This window comes from Oryzias latipes, chromosome 8 (assembly GCF_002234675.1).
Source record: "Oryzias latipes chromosome 8, ASM223467v1".
Taxonomy (NCBI): Eukaryota; Metazoa; Chordata; class Actinopteri; order Beloniformes; family Adrianichthyidae; genus Oryzias; species Oryzias latipes.
The window spans coordinates 15,913,094-15,940,677 of record NC_019866.2 but is presented as its reverse complement, the minus strand read 5'-3'; the positions used below and the strand labels follow the sequence as shown (position 1 = coordinate 15,940,677).

The 27,584-nt window shown below is 40.2% G+C and overlaps 1 protein-coding gene across 2 annotated transcripts in view; it reads left to right on the top strand.

The window, feature by feature from the left end:
* Positions 1-26,747, top strand: part of LOC101160815 (GRB2-related adapter protein) — a 38,536-nt gene extending 11,789 nt beyond the window's left edge. Inside the window, exons 4-5 of one of the 2 annotated variants that reach the window (XM_004071744.3) lie at positions 15,738-15,906; positions 25,561-26,747. In XM_004071744.3, coding sequence (XP_004071792.1) covers positions 15,738-15,906; positions 25,561-25,749 — 358 coding nt within the window. In that variant the 3' untranslated portion in view covers positions 25,750-26,747. Of the gene's footprint in view, positions 1-15,737; positions 15,907-16,796; positions 17,058-25,560 lie in introns of those variants that run through there. The other variant, XM_020705414.2, reaches the window with a different exon arrangement.
* The last annotated feature ends 837 nt before the right edge of the window (positions 26,748-27,584 follow it).

Below are 27,584 nucleotides of genomic sequence, written 5' to 3'. Positions count from 1 at the left end.
AAGATTAAGAATAGCGTAGTATAGGCCCTTTAAAAGCTGCTCCTCTGCTGGACATCTTAGAAAATACTTCACAGAAGCATTTTCTCAATTTTGTCATATTTGTAATTACCTGACAAATACTAAATATTTTATAGAATTAAAGCTGTCAATGTTATTGTTTTTATTTTCTTTGTTCTGTTTTAAGTGTTTATTTTGATTTGCTTTAGTGTGAAGCTCTTATTCTATATAAAGGTACTTTTATCAAAGAATTTTACTTTATTTGCCACCATTAAAAAAAACTAGCTGGCAATCACAAAGCAGCAGTCTTACACAGAAAACAATATAGTACACAATCAAACATTCAGGTCCTATTATTAGAATTACCATTTTAAAATAAAAATGAATATTTTGTGCATCAGATAGATAGATAGATAGATAGATAGATAGATAGATAGATAGATAGATAGATAGATAGATAGATAGATAGATAGATAGATAGATAGATAGATAGATAGATAGATAGATAGATAGATAGATAGATACATTAAATTACATAAAATGTAAACAACTTACTACTAAATTATTAAATAATACATAAAACTACATAAAAAGTGCTTCAATGTGTTAAAAGAATTAAAACCAGAGAATCAATAATAATAAACATAATTAATATAAGAAATCTCACAAACTAACATAATTTATAAGACGAGATCCAGGTTTAACATGTTTATGGCAGTTGGAAAAAAAACGTTCTGAAATCTTCTTGTTCTTACTCTGCTTGACCTGTAGCATTTGCCTGAAGGCAACAGGTCAAACAGGGAGTGTCCGGGGTGTGAAGAGTCTCTGATTATGTTTTTTGCTCTTTTGAGGCAGCGGGAGCTGTAGAGGGTTTCCAGAGTGGGGAGGGGGCAGCCAACAATCTTTTGGGCGCTGTTGTTGAACACGCTGGAGAGCCTTCCTTTGAGCTGCTGTACAGCTGCTGAACCAAGTGCTTATGCAGTATGTTAGTACACTTTCTACAGTGGCATGGTAAAAGATCACCTTTGGGTGATGTTATTTCTCCTGAGGATCCTCAGAAAATACAGTCTCTGATGTCCATCTTCTTCTTCCTGTAGTAAATTATCATTTTTTTGGTGTTTGGTGTGTTGAGGAGGAGGTTGTTGGTTGAACACCATATTGACAGCCGTTCCACCTCACCTCCGTAGGCAGATTTTTCCCCGTCAGAGATGACCCCCACCACTGTGGTGTCATCAGCAAACTTTACGATTGTGTTGCTATGATGGGCAGGTGAGCAGTCGTATGTGTACAGGCAGTAGAGGAGAGGACTCAGTACACAACCCTGGGGGGAGCCGTTACTGAGGCTTAGTGCATAGGATGTATGATGTCCTACTCTGACTCTCCGTCTGCGACCGGAGAGGAAGCTGCTGATCCACAGGCAGGTTTAATGGGGCAGTCCCAGGTCCTCCAACTTGACCACCAGCTTGTGTGGGAGGATGGTGTTGAAGGCCGAGCTGTAATCCACAAAGAGCATCTTCACATAGCTTCCCTGCTGCTCCAGATGGGAGAGAGAAGCGTGCAGAGCAGTTGTTATGGCGACCGCTGTGGATAGGTTTGCCCTGTAAGCAAACTGGTGTGGGTCCAGTCCTGGTGGGAGGGCTGGTGCTATTTGACTACGGAGCACCTTATTTAAAGCAATTCATGGCAGTTGGAGTGAGAGCCACTGGTCTGTAGTCATTGAAGCTGGAGATGTGAGGCTTCTTGGGCAGGGGAACTATGGTGGAGGACTTCAGGAAGAGTGGGACCGTTGACTGTGCCAGGGATTGGTTGAAGATCTTTGTGAAGACTTCAGTCAGCTGGTCCATACAATCCCTTAGCACTTACCCAGGTACACCATGGGGACCGGCAGCCTTCTTCGGATTGACTGCATGCAGGGTCCATCTCACCTCATGCTCATCCAGGACGAGGACGGTGCTGCTGTGGGCTGCGTGCTGAAACTGGGGGTGTGTGGTATAGTGACATCAAAGTGAGCAAAGAAAAGGTTCAAATCCTCTGCCATTGCGATGTCACCTTCTGCAGCTCTGAGGTTGGTTCTGTAGTTGCTGAGGTGCTGGACTGCCACACTCGTCGGCTGTCACTTTTGTCAATGTGGTGTTCAATCTTCCTTCTGTAGCCTTCTTTGGCTTTTCTGATTTCTCTCTTCAGGTTGGTTTGGGCTGTGCTGTATAGGTCTTTGTTTCCAGACTTGTGGTGGCGTTTCTGATCTTCAGAAGCTGTTTAACCTCCCGAGTCCTCCAGGGCTTCTGGTTGGGTAGACCTGGATCTGTTTGTCCACCGAGACTGTGTCTACGCATTTCCTAACACAGCACGCCGTCCATGAACACCTCCAGGTTATGGTATTGAAACACCTCCCAGTCTGTCCTCTCAAAACAGTCCTGTAGCCGCTGGGAGGCATCATCTGGCCTTTTTTCTTTCCTTTTTTCCTGAGTGGGATGTATGCAGGAATTAAAAGCAAGGAAAGATGGTCAGACTGGGCCAGGTGAGGTAGAGACCTGGCCCTGCCGCCCATTTTGATGTTGGAACAGACCTTTTTCAGGGTGTTGTTTCCTCTTGTGGTACATTTAACATGCTGGTGGAATTTAGGCAGAACTATCTTCATGTCTGCATGGTTAAAATCCCCAGTAATGATCTGCACGGCATCAGGATATTTGCTGTGCTGGTTGCTAATGCTAGCATGAAGAAGTTCAATAGCCGAGTTTGCATTAGCATCAGGTGGGATGTACACAGCTGTAACCACGACTGCAGTAAACTCTCTTGGGAAGTAGAAGGGTCTACATTTAACAGTCAGATATTCAATGTCAGGTGAACATTGACTGTCTACAGTCACTGTGTTGGTACACTAGCCGTTGTTGATGTGTACACAGAGACCTCCTCCTCTGCTCTTGCCGGAATCAGCTGTTCGGTCGTAGCGCTGCGTTGTGTAGCCTGCTAACTCGATAGCTGAATCAGGAACGGAATGTTGCAGCCAGGTCTCCGTGATGAGCAGAACACAAACATCCTTAACTCAGTTGTTCGTCGCGCTTTGCAGCCTCAGTTCATCCCTACTTGTTTAGTTAGGGATCTGGCGTTTGAGAGGAATAAGCCGGGGAGCGGTGGTTTGAGCGGTTGCATCCGTAGCCTGGCTAACGCGCCAGCTCTGCAGCCCTGCTTCCTCCTTCTGCGCCACCTACGCATCCCCCTTGACGCGTAGGTGAAGGAAACTGCGAAAGGCCGGGGCTACCTCCACCCGAATCTTGTTCAAGCGGATAAACTCGCTTGTTACACGTCCATCAAAACGTAATCTGATTTTAAGAAGCTCGTGTCAGCTGTAGGTTTGATCAGCCCGACCGAGTGTGCACAAAAAATACACGATAATCATCCAAACATAACACAGACCACACAAACATCAGGCTGCAACTCTGTGCGCCGGCATGTTCCTAAAACTGCATAAATTTGATACAATTATTGGTACTTGACCTACTGCAAAACTGACCCAAAAAATCAGTGAAAAGATGCAACAAATAGATAATTAAACTTAATAGTTTTTCTGTTTTTGTTCTTTTAGGCAGACCAAAGGACAAATCCAAAAGGCACAATACTTGCTCAGAGACTTGCAGATATTGCCAGTGAAAAACAACATCCCATTGGGTTACTTCATAGCTTATTTTAGAATGCGAAGTGAAGTAATGCCAAATTTAACTTCAGTGCAGAGTTGATAAGTTTGTGCTGTTGCCAATATAAGCTTTTTTCTGGTTCTCTTTGACTCAGAAGCAGATGCACTGAAATAAGTATTTGGCCGTTTAAGAGTTTTGAACACTGCTGCTACTTAGATTTATGGTATATAGCTGTATACTGCACACTCACACACATAAAAAACTTGCCCCTGTCACCCTTCCGCAGGTGGTTTTTCCTCCAAGCTCGGGTCCTCTACCAGAGGCCTGGGAGCTTGAGGGTCCTGCGCAGTATCTTAGTTGTTCCTAGCACTGCGCTTTTCTGGACTGAGAGGTCAGAAAAGCAGGTATCTGTTGTAGCCACTCCTCCAGCTTGGGGGTTACTGCCCTGAGTGCTCCAATAACCAAAGGCACCACTGTCACCTTCACTTTCCATGCTTTCTCCAGTTCTTCTTTGAGTCCCTGGTATTTCTCATGTTTCTCATGTTCCTTCTTCCTGATGTTCCCATCGCTTGGTACTGCCACATCCACCACAACGGCTTTCCTCTGTTCTTTATCCACCACTACAATGTCTGGTTGATTCACTATTACCATCCTATCATTCTGGATATGGAAGTCCCACAGGATTTTTGCCCTTTCATTCTCTACGACCTTCGGGTGTGTTTCCCATTTTGACTTTGGGGTTTCCAGTTCATATTCTGCACACATGTTCCTGTATATTATTCCAGCCACTTGATTGTGGCGCTCCATGTATGCCTTACCTGCCAGCACCTTACACCCAAAGAGGCGCCTGAAACAATCTATCTATCTATCTATCTATCTGTCTGTCTGTCTGTCTGTCTGTCTGTCTGTCTGTCTGTCTGTCTGTCTGTCTGTCTGTCTGTCTGTCTGTCTGTCTATCGATCTATCGATCGATCAATCGATAGATATACACAGTATATAACATCCTTTGCATATCCCCAACACACATGCTTTAGATACATTAGTCTATTTTAAAAGATCTTTTTCCTTCCCCTTAACCATTTGGAGTCTAGGGCCTTAATCCCCTTTTTGTCTACTTAAGAATTACCTCTTTATTTTCCATTTGAAAGACTATTTGCTTGCTTGTCTGGTATCTTTTTAATCAGCACTAACTTTATTTTGCCATTTTCCACATTGTATTCACACACTAGACATAAAATTCACAGATTACTTTGTGCCAAATGTATAAACAGTGTCTGTTCATTTAGCACATTACAGACCATGCTGTGACCTTTCTGATGTTTTCGTACAGTCAGTGTCTGCATTACAGCCTGCCTGTCGGGGTTCAGCTTCCAGGCAGTCCCAAAAATGATTTTTTTTCTTTTGGGTACACTGTTGTCCATTTGACGTGTTTCCTGTAACTCTGTGTTTTGTAGCTTTTGTATTTTTTTAAAGTATTCCTTACTGTGTCAGTAGCAAATAATAAAAGAAAAAGATAGTTTAGAGAACAGTTTGATCCAGCTGGATCTCAGGTGTTCTGCTTTGCTGGAATCTGCTCACAGCTGGAGGCATGTCTGACTCCTCTGTTTTCAGGGTAAACTTCTTGCCTCCTGCTACAAGTCCGGGCCTTTCACAGTGCAACGCAAAGTTTCTGCAATTTTTAAACAGTGCTGGTGCTTGTTTTCAAAAAATCCTGTCTTTCCCCATCCAAAATAAAATGATCAGCTTCCTCGTTATTGGATTTCTGATAGCTGACAGACAGCTCGGTTCTGCCCCGCCCCCCACAGTGGGTCCTCTGCTCTGTGCTGCAGCCGTCTGATCGGCGTTCAGCCTTTGCCTCATTTACTAAAATAAAAGATAAATTTTGTCCTGAAATTTGTCCAAAAACTATCAATAATTGTCATATTCTCTCTTCCATCTAATAAAATCACAAGATGATGCTATCGTCCAGGGGGGTTGGGGTTTGTTCAATGTGCACAAATTCATTTTCGCTGGGTACTATGTGTGTGCTAAATTTTGTTGAGTGGTGGGGTTCAAATTTTTGCTCAAAGGCACATATTATTTTTTGTGTCAGCAAAAATAATCTGTGCCTTGCAGTCAGGGACTGCTGTGGGCCTTAATAATGATAGAAAACAGACCAGACACAGGGTTCTAGGTCAGAAGTAGACAAAGGCTATAGTGATAGATTTATCCATTATAGCAATATCGGAGAGAGAAAAAAACCGAGAAGATTGACTGGAACTCTTGGAGCTGTGACCTCCAAACTGGAAGATTGGCTCCAGTAGATTCCAGGAACAAAATCTGAGATCTTTGTCCAAAAGATTACAGTCCTAGGAACAGCTAAAATACTGCACAGAACCCTCAAGCTCCTGGCTCTCTGGCACAAGATCCAAACTGGAAAGGAATCAGAACGCTGACAAAGCAAGTAGAATCTTTTTTTTTAATATTTACACTATTGTTATAAGTTGTGCCCCTTTTGGCAATCCACCAATATATGAAAGGTTTGGTTTAGATTTTGATGACAAATAAAAAAAAAAATCTTAAAACAGAACTTGTTTGCTCATCAGGTTTAAGAGAGGCATGCACAAAAACTCTAGAAAAAGCTCAGGACCCAAAGTGGAAACTTGAGACACGCCAGAAACAAAAGAGGCAACAGATCATCTTCTGATCTCTTTTCAAAGCATTCTCTTTTAATCATGATTATGCCCTTTTTAACCAAAATTTAAAAACCTGTATCGTTTTTAGGACAGTTTCTGCAGAGCGGCAGTGGTTCATTCAAAATTTCCCTCTAATAGTGGGCTGGACTATTGGTGCAGAGCAACCCCGCTCTCTCTTAGCTGAGAGCTCAGAGCAGGGAGCCCAGTGTTTTTTCCACATCACAGCATTTTTTCGTCTGATCCTGAAACACAACAATTTCAACAAATAAATATTCAGAAAGGCAGTTTTAAGCTTAATTGTATTTATATAGTTTTGTGCAGTTTAGTTTATTCATTCAAGAAAAACAAATACAATCGCAGAGAGCAATTGTCTTTAGTCATTAAAAAGAGCCTCTATTTTATGGAGGCGTTTCTGTTGCATAATCAAACACAAAAGTCAACACCAGGAATCCTTTTTCATTTTCAAAATGAAGCTGCGTTTGTTGACTCAAAAATAATTGATTGATTCTCCCAGAGAGAGTCTCTGCTCCAGCTCCCTCATGACGGCTGCTTCAGCGATGTTTCCATCTCTCTATGACCGAGTTTGAAAGCTTGCTGTCCCATGTTAACCCGAGAGGGAAGAAATACAACCAGGAGACCTGATTTATAACTATTGTCTAGATGACAATAAGAAAATATAACATAAGTTTCAGCAGAAGGGTTAGGATTAGGCTAATACGTGCCAACAACATTTAGCTTCGGATGCATTTAAACTCTGTGCGGGCAATGGTGCAATGTGCATCTTGGCTGTCAATATGTGGGGGTAACACCAGCCTTTATTTTGTGTGGACACGACTGGAAACACAAATTCACTTGATTTTGTGTTTCCAGTTTTAAAGACTGCACGAAGCGGCACTCTTGCCTTTAAAACCCGCCTCAAGCTGCTCCTCTGCTCTGAGACACGGTCCTCCTGAGTCCGGCTGCTCTGCGTGAGCCAAAGTGTCCTCCGGAGCGCACACCGTAACAAAGCACCCTCCTCTGCCCGCGAACACAAAGCTACGATCCGGCTGCTCTGCCCAGAGACATGCTTGGCTCGCACGGCGCACCTAGCCACACCGAGTGAACACTGACGTCATCACCCCACCTCCCTCCTGGAAATGCTGACTGGAATTGAATTATGCTACACTTTTTGCGGGGGGGATGTGAAAACTTTCTCACTTTCTACTTCAACAACGCTCATTCTGTGACATACTTAAACCGATAATGCAAAATGCATATTGAATTTTAGTTTTCACATCCCCCCCGCAAAAAGTGTAGCATAATTCAATTCCAGTTACATTGTGAAAAGGAAAAAGCATTTCTGTTAATCCATTTTAATTGTCAAATTAGATATTTCTAATTGAATTTTGCTACACGTTTACTAGAGAACTCTTTGAAAATGAAATGTCAAATACCCTTTTCTTTATCATTTTAATTAAGTGACAGAATGAGCAGCGTTGAAGAAGAAAAAGAAAAAGCAGTTTGTCGGATTGAGTTTTTATTTTCATTTTGAGTCAACAAATGCAGCTTCATTGTGAAAATGAAAAAGCATTTCTTTTTCCGGTATTTTTAATTATGCAACGCAACTGCTTTCATACTATTTGACTAAACTTAAGAATGATTTTTGAAAAGGAGATAGGCAAAAGCTGCAGCATTTTTAATGCCCTTCTATTTTATTAACGTTGTGAATAATTTTGAAACTTTATGCCCACTGTAGCTGAAACACAATCTAAAAATAAGACCAATAATGATAATAATGTGTCCTCACCTCATATTGCTAAATGTGATTTATCATTTGATCTATCATTAGTCATCATTAGTCCCACAGGACTTTATTCCAAAGAGGGAAAAATCAATGAAAACAGATCCTGTGGGTGCTGCACGCTTTTCATCTGCACACTGAAATCTTCTCTGAGCTTTAAGTAGTATGTTCATCAGCCTGTGAATGTCATCTCTTCAGGGGCATTTTCAAGCTTAATGAGCCTCATGAAAAGCAGAAGTTAGCTAAATTAAGGATTATGGAGAAAATGCGTAAAATAAGTGATAAGTTGATTGATGTTAGGTGAAGCCACCCTTTGACATTTTCACCTCTAAATTAAATGTAATTTTTATGCATCTCAAAGTCATCTTTTTGGATGTCCGGACCAGACGTATTTCTGCTGAAAAAAGGCGTGTTAAACTAATGAGAGATGTTTTCAATAGATGATGTCATTGAGGCAGGATGTGTCCAAAGAACATTTAAAAGAAGGACATTGAAAAAGAGAAGGTGACTTGTAAATTTTTTGCTAACAAGAGGATGTATTTTAGTCAGAAATGTGTAACCCATTTTTTTACTTTATAACCTTTAAAATTAAATATTTTCAAAAGTAAAAAAGTTGTTTTTTTTTTGTTAAGATTCCATCTTATCATGCAGCATAGCACTGCAAATCGGAACTTTTTGCAACTCAGCAAAGTCAATTTTACTTGAATGAGTCATTCCGGAGCAATTGTTCCTGACAAACCATTCAAACCTCAAAAATCTGTTTGCGTAAGTGGGGATGCACTGAAGGGCTTTTGACACTGCTGCAGTTTAAAAAAAAAAGTATAAAATAAAGTTGCCTCATTTTGTCACTTCAGCACAGCAGGATGCTCTACGGTTTGCAAAACTAACTCAAAAATAACAGTTCAATGCAAAAGCAATGAGGTGTGAATGGTTGAAATTTAGCCTTCTCTTGAACCGTGAAGACAAGAGTTATGTTTCGACTTGTTCTAGATGAGGAAATGGGAAAAAATGAGCTCTTCAGTGGCTCCCATTTTAATGATAGCGTGACTTTCCCATCAGAATTCCTCTCGTGGATCGCCAAATAAAAGCGCCATTAGTACGGTCTGCTTCAAGATGGTTTCACATGCATTGTTTTCAAAATTTCACGCAAAATAAAAACGGTTACAGTATTCCCCTTATATTTGTGGGGATATGATGCACATTTGGAGTGTCACTCTGTGCCTTAAAACCAGGAGCCCGTGCTTCCTCCTTCATGAGTTAAGTATCCTTTTAAACACCAGCTCTGGATGATAATTACCGGTAGATTATCTCTTTAGCGTGTCACGATATTTTGCGGCTGCTTCTGTGTCAGTGGATGCCATTTCTCCATGCAGGGGCACAAACTTCGGTTGATAGCGATTCAGGAACTGGTGGAAATAGCTGTGAAATATTCTTTAGGCAGCAGACGGGCCAGTCTGTTCTTCATCTCCACCCCCCCCCCCCCCCCCAGTACCTCCTGAACAAAATCTGGTAATAAAAAGGGAATATTCAAACAGGAATAAGCGGGGAAACACTATACACCCCGTTGAGAAAATATTTCACTTTTGAAACACAACTAGGTAGTGCAGAAGTAAAGCGGTTCACTTATGGTTGGATGATCACAGGTTTGGTTTCCGTCCTGCCCGCCTATTTGACAAAGGTTTTTTTTTTGGGTGAAACACTGTCTGAATCCCATACTGCTCCTGGTGGTTATGGGTTGGCATTCGTATTTGGTAGAGGAGCTGTAATCAGTGCTTGTGTGTGTGTGTGTGTGTGTGTGTGTGTGTGTGTGTGTGTGTGTGTGTGCATGTGTGAACACCATCCAAAGATCCGTATGCGCAGGAGCCAGCCCAAGCTGGTGCAAATTTCAAGTTGCGTCAATGCCAATCACACCCTGCATACACACATCTCTCAGTGTACATGCAAGCACACCAACACAAGCGGGGTCAGCAATGCGTGTTCAAGTGACAACTTTCAATGAAAAGTCCATGTAAACGCACTTATATGTCCGTTTCAGGCTTCCACGTTCACACAAATTTTTAGGTCCATTTTTAGATTCTACGTACAAACCACGCAGCCACTGAATGCGCGTTGAAAATTAAACCAGTTGAACTTTAACCAATCAGGCATTTGGATTTGATAGTGACATATGGATAGAGTCCTTTTTCATTCATGGAAGTACCAACTGTTTGAAAATTGATCATGAAGGAGAAATGAATAATTGAGGTTTGTGCCCGGCCGGAATTATGACACCAAGGATTTATTAGAAATGAGCTGTGAAAGATAAAGCCTTGAGCAAGATTGGTGAGATTTGCACTGCTTCCACATTTTGTACCATGCCTCTTCCAATTATACACATGTGCTAGTATAAAGTAGTGACAGACCCGAGTGAACAACGAATGCTGAAAGCGCGTTCAAGAACCTGCCTTCAGCGCATTCTTGATAGCGCATCATAGGCCCTTTGTGTATGTAGCATAAAGTTTATGACTCACACACAAGTATGGTTCTGACATGCACGTGGCCAAAGCGGTCGGCCAAAGCGGTCGGCCTGCAGCGCGAGAAATGCAGCACACATAGACACTGTGAAGTGAGTTGCCACAAACACACGTGGTCAGAGTCAACCTGACATCCGCAGGGGAGAGTGTGAATGTGCGAAGGCTCCCAGACATCTGCAGCAGTTTAGGACACAACAGCAGATTGGGGGGGAGGGGGGGGGGGCTTGCAGAAGAAGCAAGACAGGCAGGGAAGTGAGAATAGAATAGATCGGTGGAGGAAGTTGAGAGAGAAAGAAAGACCGGTGACCTTCACTCATGTCTGATTGTGCTGGTGCCGAGTGGAAATCTAAAAAACTCTCGCCCTCATCTGCAGAATAACTGTCACTGTGCTTTTTCACCACATCTATTTCCTTTCCCTCCTAGAAAAGGCTTTGACGCTTCTACTAGCTCTGCTGTTTCCTTTTCTATGGGAGAAGATACACTGTCGTGGGCCTTAATTACACAGGATCAGAAATCAGAAGGCACTTGAGGAGCACACATTATATGTGTTGGGCAGATGTTTCAGAATGCCACTACTATCTGTCATATATTGCTCTTCTATTAGAAAAACTCCCAATATTTTAAATTTCAGCTTTTTTCCCCTAACTAATTAACACAAAACATGTCTCATATTTCTCCCACGAAGTCTGTCTAACGATCTTTTTTGCAGAGTGGGTGTTAGAATGTGAATTATTTAGTGATGTATGATCCACATTTAGAGTAGCGAGATTCTAAGAGAGACATTTAGAATATTTTTTACATGATTGCTTTAACTGAAGACATTTTGAACAACGATACGCAGAGACTTTGCAAGTATCTTTGGTGTCGTCTGATCAAACAGAGTCACAAATCTTTCCACATGCAGATCGAATTGCCAGCACACACACAAACACACTCATAGGGATAGAGTCAATATATGTACTGTCTAAACTACACATGTTTTGACTTTTTTGTTCTAAATGCACTCCTGTTCTGTAGGGTCACACATTTATTATTCATTTGAAGTGAATGGTAGATGTAAGATGCCACTTCTCTCTCAGCAAAAAAGAAAAAAAGAGTGTGATATGTTTTTTTTTCTGTAGCATCTCTTAAACCACATTAACTTTTTTGAGGTTTCTTTTTGTCAGCACACTTTTACACATCTGCATTTCCTGTTTATTATTTTTTATTTAGCTGAAGTTATCTTGGCTTGTCTGTCAGAACTGCTTTTCCAAACTGAGAGACCACTAAAAGAAATCGGAAGGACTGACACTATTTATTTTTAAAGAAGTTAGCAGCAAAGAGAACCTGAGCATACTTTTGCCCTGATAACATGTTAAAACACATTCAAAGGGAATTTTTAAGTGGTTTTTTGCTTAAATAGTATAAAACTCATCTCTTAAAGGTGCTGCAGCATTAATAGCACCTTATAATTGACTGTATAAGAGAACTAGACCGTGTGACGTCACCCAATCAAAAATGACTTATTTCCAGCTTCAAATTAAGTCAATTCAGTCGCCACCAGACAATGTCAGTAAGCAGTGATTGGTCGGTGTAGGTCTAAGTCATAGACTGTAAAAACAATGGACCACCCCTCCCTTCTCATGTTCACAAATAGGAAGTACCCGCTGGTTTCAAGACGCCTTACCCGTAGACTTCTATTGAAAACAGACAGTTATTACTCAGTCATTTTATTTATTAGAATAACCATTCTTGCTCTGATACCTTTTTCTTCTTTAAATCCTAATTTTTTTTTAAATATATTTTTTCTTTATCGCAAGTTATTCTAGTTATTACCTGACCAATCAGATGCCTCAGTAAAAGCGTGTGGGCCTGATGTCAAACTGACGTCTGAGGTGTTTGATTGACAGATTTTGGGTAGCCAATGGCAGCAGACTTCATCTATGCCATCTGTAAAGGTCTTTTCCTTCTAATTTTGCAATTCGTTTTTAAGTGTTAAATAAAAAAACAGATTTTTTTATCTGTGTTTTGAGCTCAATGCGGATGAACCAGGAGTAAAAAAAACTAAACAAATAAGAAGAAAGGTTAATTATGCAAAATTTCCGCTGTTAGATTCAAATGTTCGATTGTTGACTCTAAAACATAGTTATGCGAACAAACACAAACCAACTCACGCAATAAATCAATCATGGATGTCTGATTTACAGCAGATACAGTAGTCAAATTTCTGTCTGTGTATATCTCATTACACTGCATGGAAGACACGGAGGATGCTTCGAGATTGGATTTATTTATTTTAAAAAGCTCATCGGTTTCAAACGTTCAACGTAAGACCACATACTGTTATTGTGGAATCTGATTGGTCAGTTTATAACTGAAGAACTCCAATACGGAAAAAAAAATGATGAAAACATAGGATTTGAAAGAACATGTTAAAAAAAGCAATCAGAGCAAAAATAGTTATTCTGACAAATATAACGACTGAGTAATAGATGTTGATTCACAGAATTTTGGCTTCTTGGAGCCAGCAGGTACTCCCTATTTGGAACATGAATGGGGAAGGGGTCACTCAGTCCAGTTATTCTATACAGTAAATTATACCAACCAGTCTTGCCCCATCTCAGTGATGAAACAATTGACAGCAGTGCCCCAACCCCACCAGAAGGGTGCAGCAGAGGGCACAAAACAGCTGGGGAGCACTGTGGAAAATTGTACTGATCATTCACAAACTCCTTGAGTGGTTGCATGAGTGAGTTTTGGGGATTAAGCTGAATCGAGCAGGGTGGTAGACTCACTATAACAGCATCAGAACTGTGAAAAAAGAAAACCGAGGGCAGATAACGCCAGGGCTTTAAAGCCAAAGGCAATGCTTCATGAAACTGAGCAGATAGCATTGTAACAAGCACGGGAGGGGAAAATATTTCAAGAAAAATCCAGTGCTTTGAACATCTCACCAATCAACACGCCTGTTATTACGTAATGTTAAGGGCTTTGAGCGATGGTGAGTAGAGCAGAGCAGATATGCAGGATGGAAAGAGGGAATAGGGAGGGCAGGGTGGAGGTGAAGCTGAATGCCAGCCAGTCAACTGGGAGTCTGTTTTGTTTGTTCATAGAGCTCATGGTCTGACTGCTAAAAAGGAACTATATTTCCAATAAAAAAGCAATATAAAAACGAATAGATGAGTTTAGAGAAAGAAATCCATATTTTTATGATGGATGAAACAGTGACAAGGATACTGCTTTCTATACAGAGACGACACTTTAGGAATCATTAACACAAAACTAACACACACCTACTCTGCGATGGGTTTAGAAATATGGGGGCGTAGGACGGATTTTCACTGCATATTAGATGAAGTTATGCAACCATACGATCACAGGGAGATTTCCAGATTCCTAAAGAGAAGCCCGCAAGTTACTTAGCAACCACGTCACAGTTGGACAAGGGATCGGGTAATTACCAATGACTAATTTCCAAACTTTTTGAACAGCGAACATTCAAACACCGGGGCTATTCCTATTTGGCAACTGACTATGACTTTTCTATTCAAGCCACATAAAATTAAAATTGTCCTTACCACAAAACTCGATTGATGCCAGTTATCTGGATCGCTATCTGTTGTGCACAGAAGCCCATAAATGACTCACACTACTGAGTCATTGCTGTTTGCCCTGCAGGTTGAGATGTGTGGTTTTTTTAAGTGATGCAAATCTGTGAATATTTGCCCAAGATGAACTGATTTACATAGAATTCCCAAAAGCCGCAGTACAGCCTAAATGTCACGCACTAAAAACAAAGACTGCACTGGTAATTGCCATCATTGGAGGCACAAGGTTAGATGTTGCATCATGGCAGGATGTCTTTTTATCTGTTTTATGCAGAAATAAGTCTATGAGTTAAATATGAAACTTAAAGAAGGAATAAGATAATATTTAATCAAACAATTGTCCCATCTTTTCTGTTTTTTAGGAGATAAATGCACTTAAACAGATTTCAGCTGAAACAGCTGAGTGGAGAAGCTTTGCAGACTAAAGGTTGCTAGTTTTGGTATTAGCTCAAGGTTGGACAAAAACACCTTTTAAAGACACTTGCTATTGTCCAAACATGTGACAAATTCAAGTAATTGACTGTATATGAGAATTGGACAGAACAAGTGTGACATCACCCATAGAAAGAGGGTTACTTCCAGCTCTAAATGAAGAAAGTCAATTCAGTCATCATTTTTCTGTAACACAGGCACCACCATTTGGAGCCAGACAGTAGTAAGCAGTGATCCAAGTTGATCTGATTAACGTTTCTATGGCAACCATTCTCACCAACCAGGAGTGGGCTTGTTGGAAGTCCACACCACCTTCACTGAAAAGCGGGCTCGGGAGAATCTGTCAATAAAATGTTCCGATCGTTCGAGGTGGGGGCCAGCATGCAAACCCTACATGCTTTTATCTTTTATTGAGGCATCCGACTGGCCAGTTTAAGTATCATGAAAAATGACATTATCAAGAACGTAGTCTATGGGATTTTGGCTTCTTGGAGCCAGCAAGTACTTGTTATTTGAAATGCCACGAGGGAGGGGTGACTTAGCTCATATATAGTCAGTAATTCCAACCCAGCTAGCAGCTACTGCCAAAAGAATAGCTAAATTAAATGGCAAATAAAACTTTGGATGAGGTTGGATAAACACTTCAAAATCATACACCAGTGACAGCATTTTTCAGCTTCTTAGGCTGAATCTGAATTGCTTCCTTACCCCTAAGGCTTCTCCTTAACCCTACATGATCCCTCCAATTTCATTGCTATTTATGCTGGCGGAGGGATAGCAAACCCTAACTTACTAGAGTTCCTTGTTAAAAAAAAACTTTCAGACATCACTACAGCTTTTAATACTCCTACAATTCGAGCAATAGGGAGGAGCCCATAGGGAAGCAGGTAGGGTTTGGTACCTTGCCCAGGGACACGTCAACACAGTGCGTTAATTGGACCTGTAATTCTCCAATCAGAGATCGACCGCCCTACCTCTGCACCGCGGCCGCCTCTCAAAAGAGTGTTTTCACAAACACTTCTATCTTTCAAAAACATTCAATTGTTTGCGTAAAATTAAGATCACAACCTCTCTTTTCTTTTGTGAATAAAAAAAAAAGAATCACTTCATTTGTTTTGCAGTTATGGGGACCATGTCCAGCACTTCAAGGTGCTGCAGGATCGCTGTGGTCAGTACTACATCTGGGACGAGACCTTCTCCTCACTGAACGAGCTTGTGGAGTTCTACCATAGCAACAGCATTGCTAAGGAGAGGATGGTCTTTCTGAGAGACCCAGAACACTTTGCCAGAGTAAGTACACATGACTCATTTTTTCTTTTTTGTGCAGTTTGTCAACTTTGTTTAGTTGACAAACAATGGGCTCTTTTGGTTTGTTACAGCAGCAACCAATACATAGAAATAAGCAAAAATTAGGCTTAAATTTAAAAACTTTCGTATTTTTCTTGAGGCTACACACCGGCCAATTGATTGGTATTCAAGAATGCGCTAAACACTGGTTCTTGAATGCACGTTTAGCTTATGATGAAACATTACTGTGACTACTCTAACTCCCAATCGTGTTAGTAACACGTAAAAAAAAACAGACCGATATAGTGTATTTACAATGATACCCAACCAAACATTTGGACAGAACACCATGTAACGTTAAAAATCGTTCTGACTTCAGTAAACACAACCAGCATGAATCCATATATAGGGCACTCAGGATTATAAGGCCCAGTTGTTTTTTTGAAAAGTATTAGTGAGGAAAATATGCCGTATCTTGGAGATAATGTAAATTAAGGACCTGCAATTATTGGTGACAAGAAGAATAGAAAAACATGCCCAAGAAGGGCACATGATTTCGACAAATCACACGCTGGGCAAAAGCTGCAGGGCAGAAATTGATGTAAAGGTGCACCTTCCACTGTAAGATTACAGGACTGTTGCCAGGAGTGGTCCAAAGCAGAAAAATGAGTCATCTCAGTCAACATGTTGCAGGGATTTAGCACAACACAGCCAAAGAAAAAGAAACCTTTTATTTTATAAATTTAAACATTAATCTTTTTTATTGTTAATTTAGCTCCCCCCAAAAAACTTCTTTGCATAAACGGATAGGTGTCACAGATTCTTTTGTGGAAAAGCAGGTAGCTGTCATTATTATTTGACTGTGGGAAGAGCAGTTTTTTTTCTGGCATTAGAAGACAAGATCACACTGCATGGCAGCTATTCCTGGGAGAGGCAGAAAGCTGCACCCGCAGGCTTATCCAGCGCTGTGGAGGGTTTTGATCCACAGCAAACCCGACAAGAAAGGCAAGTTGCTGCAGCACCAGCTGGGAGCTAATACTTATCCTATCATTTTCACCCAGAGATTAGACCTCTAGTTATTAGTGGAGGGACCCTGTTGTAGTGATCACACAGTGAGGTGGATGACCTGAGAGTCTGCTGTATGGAGAGAAATTAGACTCAGTCGGATTTGTGCGTGCGTAATTCTTGATTTGTGCATAAATTAAGATTTGTGTATGCATATTCTTGCTTTGTGCGTGCGTAAATTAGGATTTGTGCATATATTTGGATTTGTGCGTGATTTGTTACTCACAAAATACGTTTTGTGTATAAGTTAAAAAAATATAAAATTAAGAAAATACAAAATGCAATTTACGTATGCACAAATCAAGATTACAACAGCTTGAAACTACTTACACACACACATCTTTAAAAAACACGCACGAATCCCTTGTTACGCACACACGAAGCCAAAGTTACGCACGGATCTACCGTGAGACTGTTTTCACATCTCACAAATTCGTCCGTGAGTGCTGCGTTTAAATACCAGTGGAATGCTCGGTCAATAGAATTTTCCAATCAGCCTTCCCTTCTAAACGTATTTCCTTCAGTGGGTGTAGCAGGGCTTAAAAAAACCTTAAAGGAAAATAAAAATTATTATCTGAGAATATGACGTTCACTTTTAAACGCTTATATATATATTAAAAGTATATTATTCTCTGAGATACCGAATTGATACAAAATGCGTATCAGGAACGACCAATAGGGGGCACTGTTTTTTTTCTTCCGGAAAAATCAAAGGCAGTCAGACTGAGAGAGTCACGGGAAGAATGGCGGCCCATCTTGGTGGTCAGCACCCCGAAGTAAGTAGCCTCTATGTTCAACACTAACATCTACTGTCTTCATGTATTGATTGAGTCATTGTCTGGATACGTGTTACGGGAAGGCTGATAGGAATATTCTGATGACCAAGCATTCCACTGGTATTTAAACGCAGCACTTACGGACGACTTTGTGAGACGTGAAAACAGTCTCACGGTAGATCCGTGCGTAACTTTGGCTTCGTGTGTGCATAACAAGGGATTCGTGCGTGTTTTTTAAAGATGTGTGTGTGTAAGTAGTTTCAAGCTGTTGTAATCTTAATTTGTGCATACGTAAATTGCATTTTGTATTTTTTTAATTTTTTGTATTTTTTTAACATACACAGAACGTATAATGTGAGTAACAAATCACGCACAAATCCAAATTTATGCACAAATCCTAATTTACGCACGCACAAAGCAAGAATATGCATACACAAATCCTAATTTACGCACAAATCAAGAATTACGCACGCACAAATCCGACTGAGTCTAATTTCTCTCCATACTGCTGCAACACAAAAATCCTTTTTATTCCGATATTTTTCAGTTTGTGGGTTTCAGCCTTGTTTATTTAAGAGCAACACTTATTTTTTAAATTCTTTTTTTAATGAATGTGTACTGAACCAAATTAGAGAAGGCTTTGACTCCAGTTGTGCTGTCTGCTTGGATTTGAAACTCTTGCTGGTTTGTCAGAGCTTCACTTGAGGCAGACATTTCTTTGTGCACCTTTGAATACGCTGTCAAGAAGCAGACATTCATCAGGAAGAATGCGGCTGTTTTTACAGTGAAAATGTCACATTCGCATCTGGCTCCTCTGTCTGTGGTCCTGTTTGTCTCACAGCAAATCTTTCATCTTTTTTTAAAATGTATTTATGAATAAATAACAGATATACATAAAGATGCATAAATGAGCAGTGTCTTGATGGAAGAAAAAAGTATTTCTTTTATTAGAACTGACAATAATAATGGGGTTTTAAAGCCTAAATTTGGACTTTTAATTCATTTCCAGATTTGTGTTGTGTTTGACATTTTTTCCCTAATGAAAATTTATAAAGAAAATTAAACTTAAAATTATATTTCAAAGTATTTTTCATTCAAATCGTTGTGAACCAGGAGTCGCCAAAAAATGCCATTAAAGAAAAATTGTATTTGTAACATAGAAAATATTCTGTGCGGCCCACAAGTCCCCTTCTTCATTCCTACTATTTCATTTTCCTTGTCTGAGCTGCCATCTGGCTCAAAACTGTACGACTGGATAGCTCCAGTTTTGCTCACCATTTTTGTTGCAATGGTAATGGTGGTGGGGGGTACGAGGGGCTGTAAGACAGCAGGAGTGGCTGTAAACAAAAAGCTCTCAACAACAAGTAAAGGAATGGAGGGACATTGTTCCTTGCCAATGGTCCCGCCCACAACTCAGCTGCGAATCTCCAATGAGCTAATGCCCTCTGTAAAATTACTGTATTTTCTGCACTATAACACACCTAAAAGCCTTCATTATTTTTTTTTCAAAAAATAACAATGTACCTTATAATCCCGACTGTTTTGCACATGAACTAATACATATACAATATTTATTCTGGTTGTGTTTACTGATGTCGAAGTGATTTTCAGAGGTACACAGCGCTCTGTCAAAATGTCATATTGTTTTTTAACGAGTTTGGCTAGAAACAGCGTAATCATAAATAAAAGATCTACTGGGAACGCTTTTAAAATAGATGAAAAGATGATCAGAGTGGATTTTTCAAAGACACTTCTGAGTGTCTCTGACTGCAGTTCTTTGGATTAATAGACCACTTTCCCCCCATCATGCATCTCTATGATTAGAAACCCCACGACTCCAACTGATTGTATTAATTTTGTTGACATTAGAGCACAAAATAATGGACAAACTGATGTTGATCCATTTTCATTTATCCCACATACTTTTTTTAAGTCTTTTTATTTTTTTTTATTCATTCTCACTCCCACATGAGGAATAAGAATTATAAAAAATAAAAATAAAAAATCCACATTTAATTGGCAAAGTCTATGAATTTTTTTAATTTCCCACATTATGACAGGGACAGCTGCTTCTGGTGATTATGTAGATGAGCATGTGTCTGATCCCCTCTACATTACTGCACATTAGCCATAAGAGATTTGCGCCTTGTTATTTCTGCAGCTCATCTCTTACTTGTTTATAACCTGAAACCCAGATAAGCAGTGCATTTTACATTTTTTTTTTACAAAAGTTCAGCAAACTTTTTTACCGAGCATGTGACCTGAAATGGGTAAAAAAAAATGTTTTCGTTCCCATTAAATAAAATTTCGTTCCCACGAAATAATAATATTCTGACATACATTTATCCTATTGTATTTGGATTCACCTCAGTTACAGTGACACGTTGATTGGTCGAAATGCATTATGGGATATGTGTGATGCATTATGGGATACGTACGAAGCATGTAGCCATCGGATGTAAAGTGACTGCTAACGAGTATGTTAATAAAAGATAAGTCACCTCAGCACCTCCTGAATATTATTATTCCTGTTCGACACCAAAGTACAACACCCCATACCGCAGCCACTCTCCGGTACAAAATATTATTAAGTGGGAGCTAATTAATTATTTCGTGGGAACGAATTATTACTTAACGGGAACGAAATATTATTTTGTGGGAACGAATTATTACTTAACGGGAACGAAATATTATTTTGTGGGAACGAGTTTTCTTTTAATTTTTTTTACCCATGTCAGGTCAGAGGTTCTGTACTTTTTCTCAAATGTAGAGGAAAGAAGAAAAAATATATGCTGGTCATTTCTAATTTATCTGCAAACCACACTAGATGTTTTTCTGTGCTCTGATTGGAAACATTTGATCTGGTGAAGGCCAAAAGTGGAGATGGACTAGACTACAGCTTTCCATCTGCTTTTTCTATTTCTCCTCCTACACCTTGGATGTGCTTGTTTGATAGAAAACCAGATGGGCTGTTTTTTGTTATTTTTGCATTTTATGTTGATTGGTTCAGACGCTAAAATAGGCCTTTGCGTACTTCAAAGCGTACTTATAGTTTAGTGGGAGGCTGGCTCATTGCTGAACAGTCCTCACCCGCTCCAAATCGCTGGGGAAATGTCACCCTTGTTTTCTCCGAACCGATGTACCTGGAACAGGTGCCCATTGTGAGTTTGGCTTCAGGGTGTAGCGATGGCGGCAACAGGAAAAGCTGTTGCGAAAAGCCACATTTGCTGTTTGGCCTAAATACTGCGTTGGCTAGATTCCGTTTGATGGGAGCCACATAAACAGAGCTTCTGCTTTTCCCTGACATGTAAAATCTGAATGTACAGAAAGCATTACAGCCACTACATTTGGTGTAGGCTTATCATACTACAAATAATGTATAAAAGACGTAGATGAACTTCCTTTTAGGAGCATTCTTTTCTACATTTAAAACATAATTGTATATTATAACTTGTTTTTCTAACTGTTTCAAGCAGCACTTAAAGCAAAAAGAGTTTAGAAACCCTATCATTTGTTTCTTAATAAAAACTAATGTGGACCGTTCTGACATCTGATTTACTTATAATTATTTTGACTTATGGGGAGCTTGGTTCTGCTGATATCATTAGGGTGAGTTAAAGACCCACTCTGATCATCTTTTGATCTATTGTAAAAGCGTTCCCGTTGGTCTTTAATTCTGATTAAGCTGTTTTTAGTCAACAAAAAACCCCTGTGTCATTTCCTAGGACATAGTTTCTCCAGAGCGGCAGGAGTTCATTAAATACTGCATCTAAGTTGTGGGCAGAGTGCTAAGAGCTTTCTGTTTACGCACTCTTCCGCTATCTACCACTAACCTAATATTACTGGTGCAACAAAAAAAGGCGAGCAATAGTGGAGCCGCACAGTTTGGAGCCAGACACCAGTTCAGACGCGGAAACAAAGATGTTCATGGATCCATTTGTTTGTAAGTGAATGTGTCAAAGTAGAGCAGAGCAGGGAGCTTGTGGCCCATCCAGCTTATTTTCCACATCTCAAAAAAGCTCTCTTTTGAACAGCCTTTTTTTATCTGCTCCATATTCCCAATGATTTGAATAAAGAAATACTTAGAAATGCAATTTTAAGCTTGATTTTCATAATGTATGTCTTTCATCAGAAAAACAGCTAAAAACACATGTTAAAAACACCAGAAACACAATTTTTACCACAGTGGGTCTTTAATAAAAGTCAACCATCAAATTGAGTTTAATTACCATTTTTTCCCCGCAGTATAGTGCCCCCTTGATTAAATGGAATGGATTGGACGATGGTTTAAAACAAACCAAAACTTTACATGCATTAAAAAAAACAACACAATATGTCACTCATTGAACTGTACAAGGCAAGAAATGATCAATAAATACAAAAATGTCAATTCTGCATAGGTGCAATGCAGAATGTAATGTGATTGTATAACGTGCACAAAACTGTAAATAGAAATACGAAGATCATCAGGTTTAAAAAAGGGGAGGGATCATCCAAAATTATTTTTCAACCCACTCCTTTTCAAGCACACTGTCTTGTTTTATCTGTCTGTTTTAAACTCTTGTGTCTATTTTTATTTTAGTTTGAAATGAAGAAAAATTGAATTGAATTGTATAACACACGTAAAAAAAACCAGACTGATCCCGCTTAAAGGTTTATTTTGACTAAGCTATCTCTCAACAATGTTAGTCACACGTTAAAACACATAGCCCAACATCTCTACACATTCCTGGGGAAACATGGGTTAGCCATGTAAGCTTATTTACAATAACACAATCTTGTTTGCAACATCAAAAAAACAGACCGACAATTTGACAGAGCGCTGTGCACCTCTCAACATGGCTTCAACATCAGAAACCACAACCACAGTTAATCCAAATAGAAGGCGATCTGTTGTTTGTTGAAAAAAATTAAGGATTTTAAGTGCACCTTATAGTACGTCATTTTTAATCAATGAAAAATATACAGTAGACATTTGAATAAAGGGGAAATGTTTCTTTTTGTTTACTTTGTGTCTTACTTTCACAAACGTGGATCTATGAAGGGTTTAACAATGTTTTTTTGTGAAGCTCCGCCTGTGTTGCTTTGGCTTTCCACTTCAGCTCATTACACGCCTCTAGATGGCTTCTTATCTCTGCACGGCAGAAAGGAAAATAATTCAGTTCTTCTTTTTTCTCTGTCCTTCCCCATAGACATGTCTAATTTCCCTCTGTCCTTGTGCCACAAATCCGTCTTCTCTTCAACTTCTGTCCGTGCAGAACTCGAACCTCTCTATGGCACCACGTCATGCAGGCACTATTCCTCAACTGTAAAGGATGTTTGCATGAGGGGGCAAATTTAAAACAAATCTTGCAGTCCACTGACGTTACAGATTCTTCTCTGAGTTGGACTGAGCGCTGGAGAGGATGCCAAAATAGATGGACCCTACTTCTCCTTTTTTAAATGAATGTTTCTCTGCCCACAAAAAAATGAATGGTTCCTTCCAGCGTAATCACTTACTAATGCATGAATACACAAGGCTTTGCATGCCAACTAACACACTTGCTCACATCCAAGGAGTATTAACTTGCGTGTTGTAGAATCTAAAAGTCTAGATGAGATCTGTGTGCGATAGAGTGGAATGCTGGGAGGATGTTATGACTCTGCAAAGCTGTGTCTCTTCATCCTTCTCCTGATTATGTGTGCACGTTTTTCCATGTATCCCTATGCCAGAATGTGTGCCATCATCTTGTGCATTAGGGCTTGTTAGAGGGGTTCAACCTTGCGTAGGATATTTAGATTGCACGATATGAAAATCATTTTTGCATCTCTATGTCCCAGCATGCCTGCTGCTCACATCACACACACTTTCCTCTGCGGGACGGCTGATGAAAGCTAAGGGGTTGGATAGGTTCAAGACGCTGCCCCTTAAAATAGACCCCCCCCCGCCGCCGGTCTTAAACTGCTTCTTCTACGCCGGTCAGCACAGATCAGATGAAGCCGGCTTAGGAGAGAAGAAAACCATTGAACTCAGGAGAAAACAAAGGGGGACAGATTAGAAACATCATTTAAAAGGAATGAATTCAACAGACAGTTTAGATCAGGGGAAAAGACAGCGGTAAGCGGGTGCGTGACAACAATAAGAACTTTATGTGTTGTCTGTTTTTATTTTTTCCTCACAATGAGGAAAGAGACCAATCACGCAGCGCTGTTACTGTGACCCCGCCCACCTATATAAATACTGCCGCTTTTCCGTGTCAGCCTTCATGAAAGGGCGATTTAAATTAACGCAGAAAAAAAAATTAAGGTTAACACGTAGACATGAAAAGGTAATAATTCCCCTATGTTTTGAAACTATTGGCAGTAAAATTACAGAGGAGGTGACGTGAGGGCATATCTGTGGATAGAACGTGAGCGCGATGATGATTATGACCATTAATATTGTCATTTAAATCATATAAAACAGAAAAACAGCTTAGACTCAAATGTGTTTTTGCTGTAACTATCGAAGTTAAGTAAACTCCTCCTTGGAGCCTTTAATCGTTTTTTTTTTTGCATAAACGTCTGTATTCAATTTAAAGACTCACTCCGATAGAAATGGTGTTTTTGGTGTTTTTAACAAGTTCTTGTGGCATTTTTCTGATGATGGTGGACAGATAAAGAAAAATTAAACTTAAAATTGCATTTCTAAGTATTTCTTTATTCAAATCGTTGTGAATCAGGAGCAGATGAGAAAAAAAGCTCACTCTTACTCTACATTCTGATGCATCTACTTGTAGACGACAAGATCCATATACCTTTGTTTTTCTTGTCCAGGCTTATATCTGGCTTAAAACTGCATAGCTGGATTTCTCGCCATTTTTGTTGCACCGTTGATGTTAGGTTTGGTGTGTGAGGGGCTGTATGGAAAAATCCTTTGTTCTGGGTCGAGTCCCGACCCTTGGGTTTGGTCTGCTTTCAGACTGGCATCAAATGGACTATTCTGTTACAGACCAAAGCTTGTGAACAAAACCATGTGACCAGCAATGGTCCTGCCCACAACTCAGAGGCTAACTTCTAATGAACTACTGCCATTCTGCAGAAAAGATGTCATATTAAACGACATCGTTTTTTAGGATATACTTTTTTGATTTTTGGCTAAAAACGGCATAATCATAATTAATGGACCACTGGGAACACTTTTAGAATAGATCAAAAGATAATTAGAGTCGGATTTTAACTCGCCCAAATGATAGCGGCAAAACCAAGCTCCCCATAAGTCAAAATAGTTGTTAAACAATTGAATACACAAGTCTGTTGTGTATTCTGTTGTGTGTATGTTGGAAAGAAACGCTCGTTAAACGAAATGGCAAATGGTGTAAACTTATATAGCGCTTTTCTATCTTCCTAGAAGGCCAAAAGCGCTTTACAGTAACAGTCCCATTAACACATTCACACACTGCCACTGCTGGCAACCTTCCACCACAGGCAAGGTAGGGTTCAGTGTCTTGCCCAAGGACACTTCGACACATGATCTGGCAAGGTGGGAATTGAACCTGCAATATTCCGATCAGGGGTCGACCGCCCTACCACTGCACCACGGCAGCCCCATAAGAAATATATCTTTGTTTTTTATTCTTTACTTTTACCATGATAAATCTACACGTAATGTAATGTCTTTTATGGCTTCTGTACATTCAGCTTTTACAAGTCATCACATACTTTTGAAGCTAGGCCTTCCTAAAAACGCTTTTGAAAAGAGTTCTGCTGCCCATAAAAATGAGTAAGAAACTATTATGTTATTTTTGTCAATAACTCTTTCGTCATCTCTCCCCATCTTCTTTCTTTTTTCCCTCAGCGTCCACATCATGCCCGCGCTCTCTTTGACTTCAACCCGCACCACCCCTCCCAGCTGCGCTTCCTGCGTGGTGACGTCATCGAACTCATTGACTACTCGGATTCTGTACGCTGGAGGGGCCGATGTCACGGACGTGTGGGCTACTTCCCCCCGGAATATGTTCAAACCATTTTCCAACCCGGCCAATAACCTCGCCCATATATAATCCTGACCCTTTTTACATCAACGTGCATCTGTCCCCTGCTCTGCACTTGCCCGTTTGCTTCTGGAGCACACAAGCCACATCTGAAGTGACCCCTCCCATCTCTCTGTGACCCGCCAATGAAAACACCTAGTCCAATCAGCTTTTACAGTTTCAACAGCAGGTCCTTTAAAGCAGCCTTTTAGAAGTAAAAAATTCACACAAGGACCTTTACACTGTGGAAGTATCATATGTTCAAACACATTTTTGCAGCCATGATAGTTTTTACAGCTTATCAACACTCCAGCGGGCTAAAACTAGCCAACACAAACGTCAACTTGATAAAAAAGGAAAAAAGTGGCTAATGGCCGTTTTCTGGATGAAGGGCATAGCAGGGCAGAGCTGTCCCCAATGCTCCAGAATTTCCCACAAGCAGACCCAACAGGGGTGGGATGTGTTATGAGGTCAAACACAGAAGACAGTGGCAGAGCATCCTTTTTGGCTGGTTTGGCCATGTGACTTAAGGTGTTTGTATGTAGTGTACAGTAGTGAACTTTACAAACATGCGTGCTACTTCAAGAGTGAAGGTATAACTACAAGTGTGAATATTTTCTGTGTTTTTCTTTGCTACAGAATACTTTTTTGTGGACTATTCAAGGATATGGCTGTCCTGCAGCACTCACTGAGTTGAGTGTTCAAAATAAAATAAAGAACTCTGCCTGGAAAGTGGGACGCTTAACTCTTCTGAACTTCTGAACTTCTGAAGCCTTTGTACATGTTTTTCATGTATTTATTCTAATTCGTGTGAGTTATTCTAATTCTTGTAAGATAAAGAAAAAACTTTTACTGCAAGTATATACATAAAACTATAGTAGATTTTTTTGTTGCAAGAAATATTGAGAACTGAAAAAAAATTGTAATTTATAGTTAACCTTCATTGGTCTTCCATTACCTGTAATGACAAATCATTCCAATAAAGTTCTACATTTACCTCTTTGAACATGAATCTTGGACATAACTGCTATTTTGCATTAGTTTATCCTCAGAAGTAAAGTTACTAAGTTCTTATATAAATAGTTGGATTTGTCAGTGTGTGTTGAGGACGGCCAAGAGAAGCGAAACCAAGAGTGAAAGAGAACAGTCAATTATGTCTAAATCTTGGTTTGGAGCAGCAGATGTGAAGAAACATGACACCTCCTTCCAGCAGAGGGAGCAGGACTTGGTAGCTTTGCCGCCGAGTCAAGAGAGGACGTCAGCAGTCAGAGAGCGGGGTGCAGGGGCAAGTCATGATGAAGCTGAGCGGGAACCACCCGAAAACCCGGGAGACGATCTCCACTCTTAAATTTCAATAGGGGGTTGCGGGCTTGCGAACTGGAATCTGGAAGGGTGAGGAACCTGAGATGAGGCAATGACAGGATGAGGACGAGAGTGTGACGATCCATGCAATTTTGGATTCAACAGGATGGCTGGAAGTAATCAGAGTAACTGATGTTCAGACGATGAGTGAAGCACAGGAGCGAACTTTTGGATTCAGGAACCAGGATCAGACTATTTTACTGGCAGCAGAGGCTGGTCAAATGCGATATGAGCTAGAGAAGAGCACAACTGACTAGTTAGTGCGGCTCTTGCAAGTAACATGTTTTCAGTTGATCCATGTCCCAAATGCTGCATGACCTCTGTTTGGACTGGAAAAGTCCATTATTTTTGGTAGAAAGTACCAAAAATAATGCATAAACACCTTATTTTTTCCTGACAGCGATCTCATTTCTGTGAGGAACCAACTTATCTGTGGTGATAATTACAACAACAAACAAATATTGCAACCACAACACTAAACAGAGCT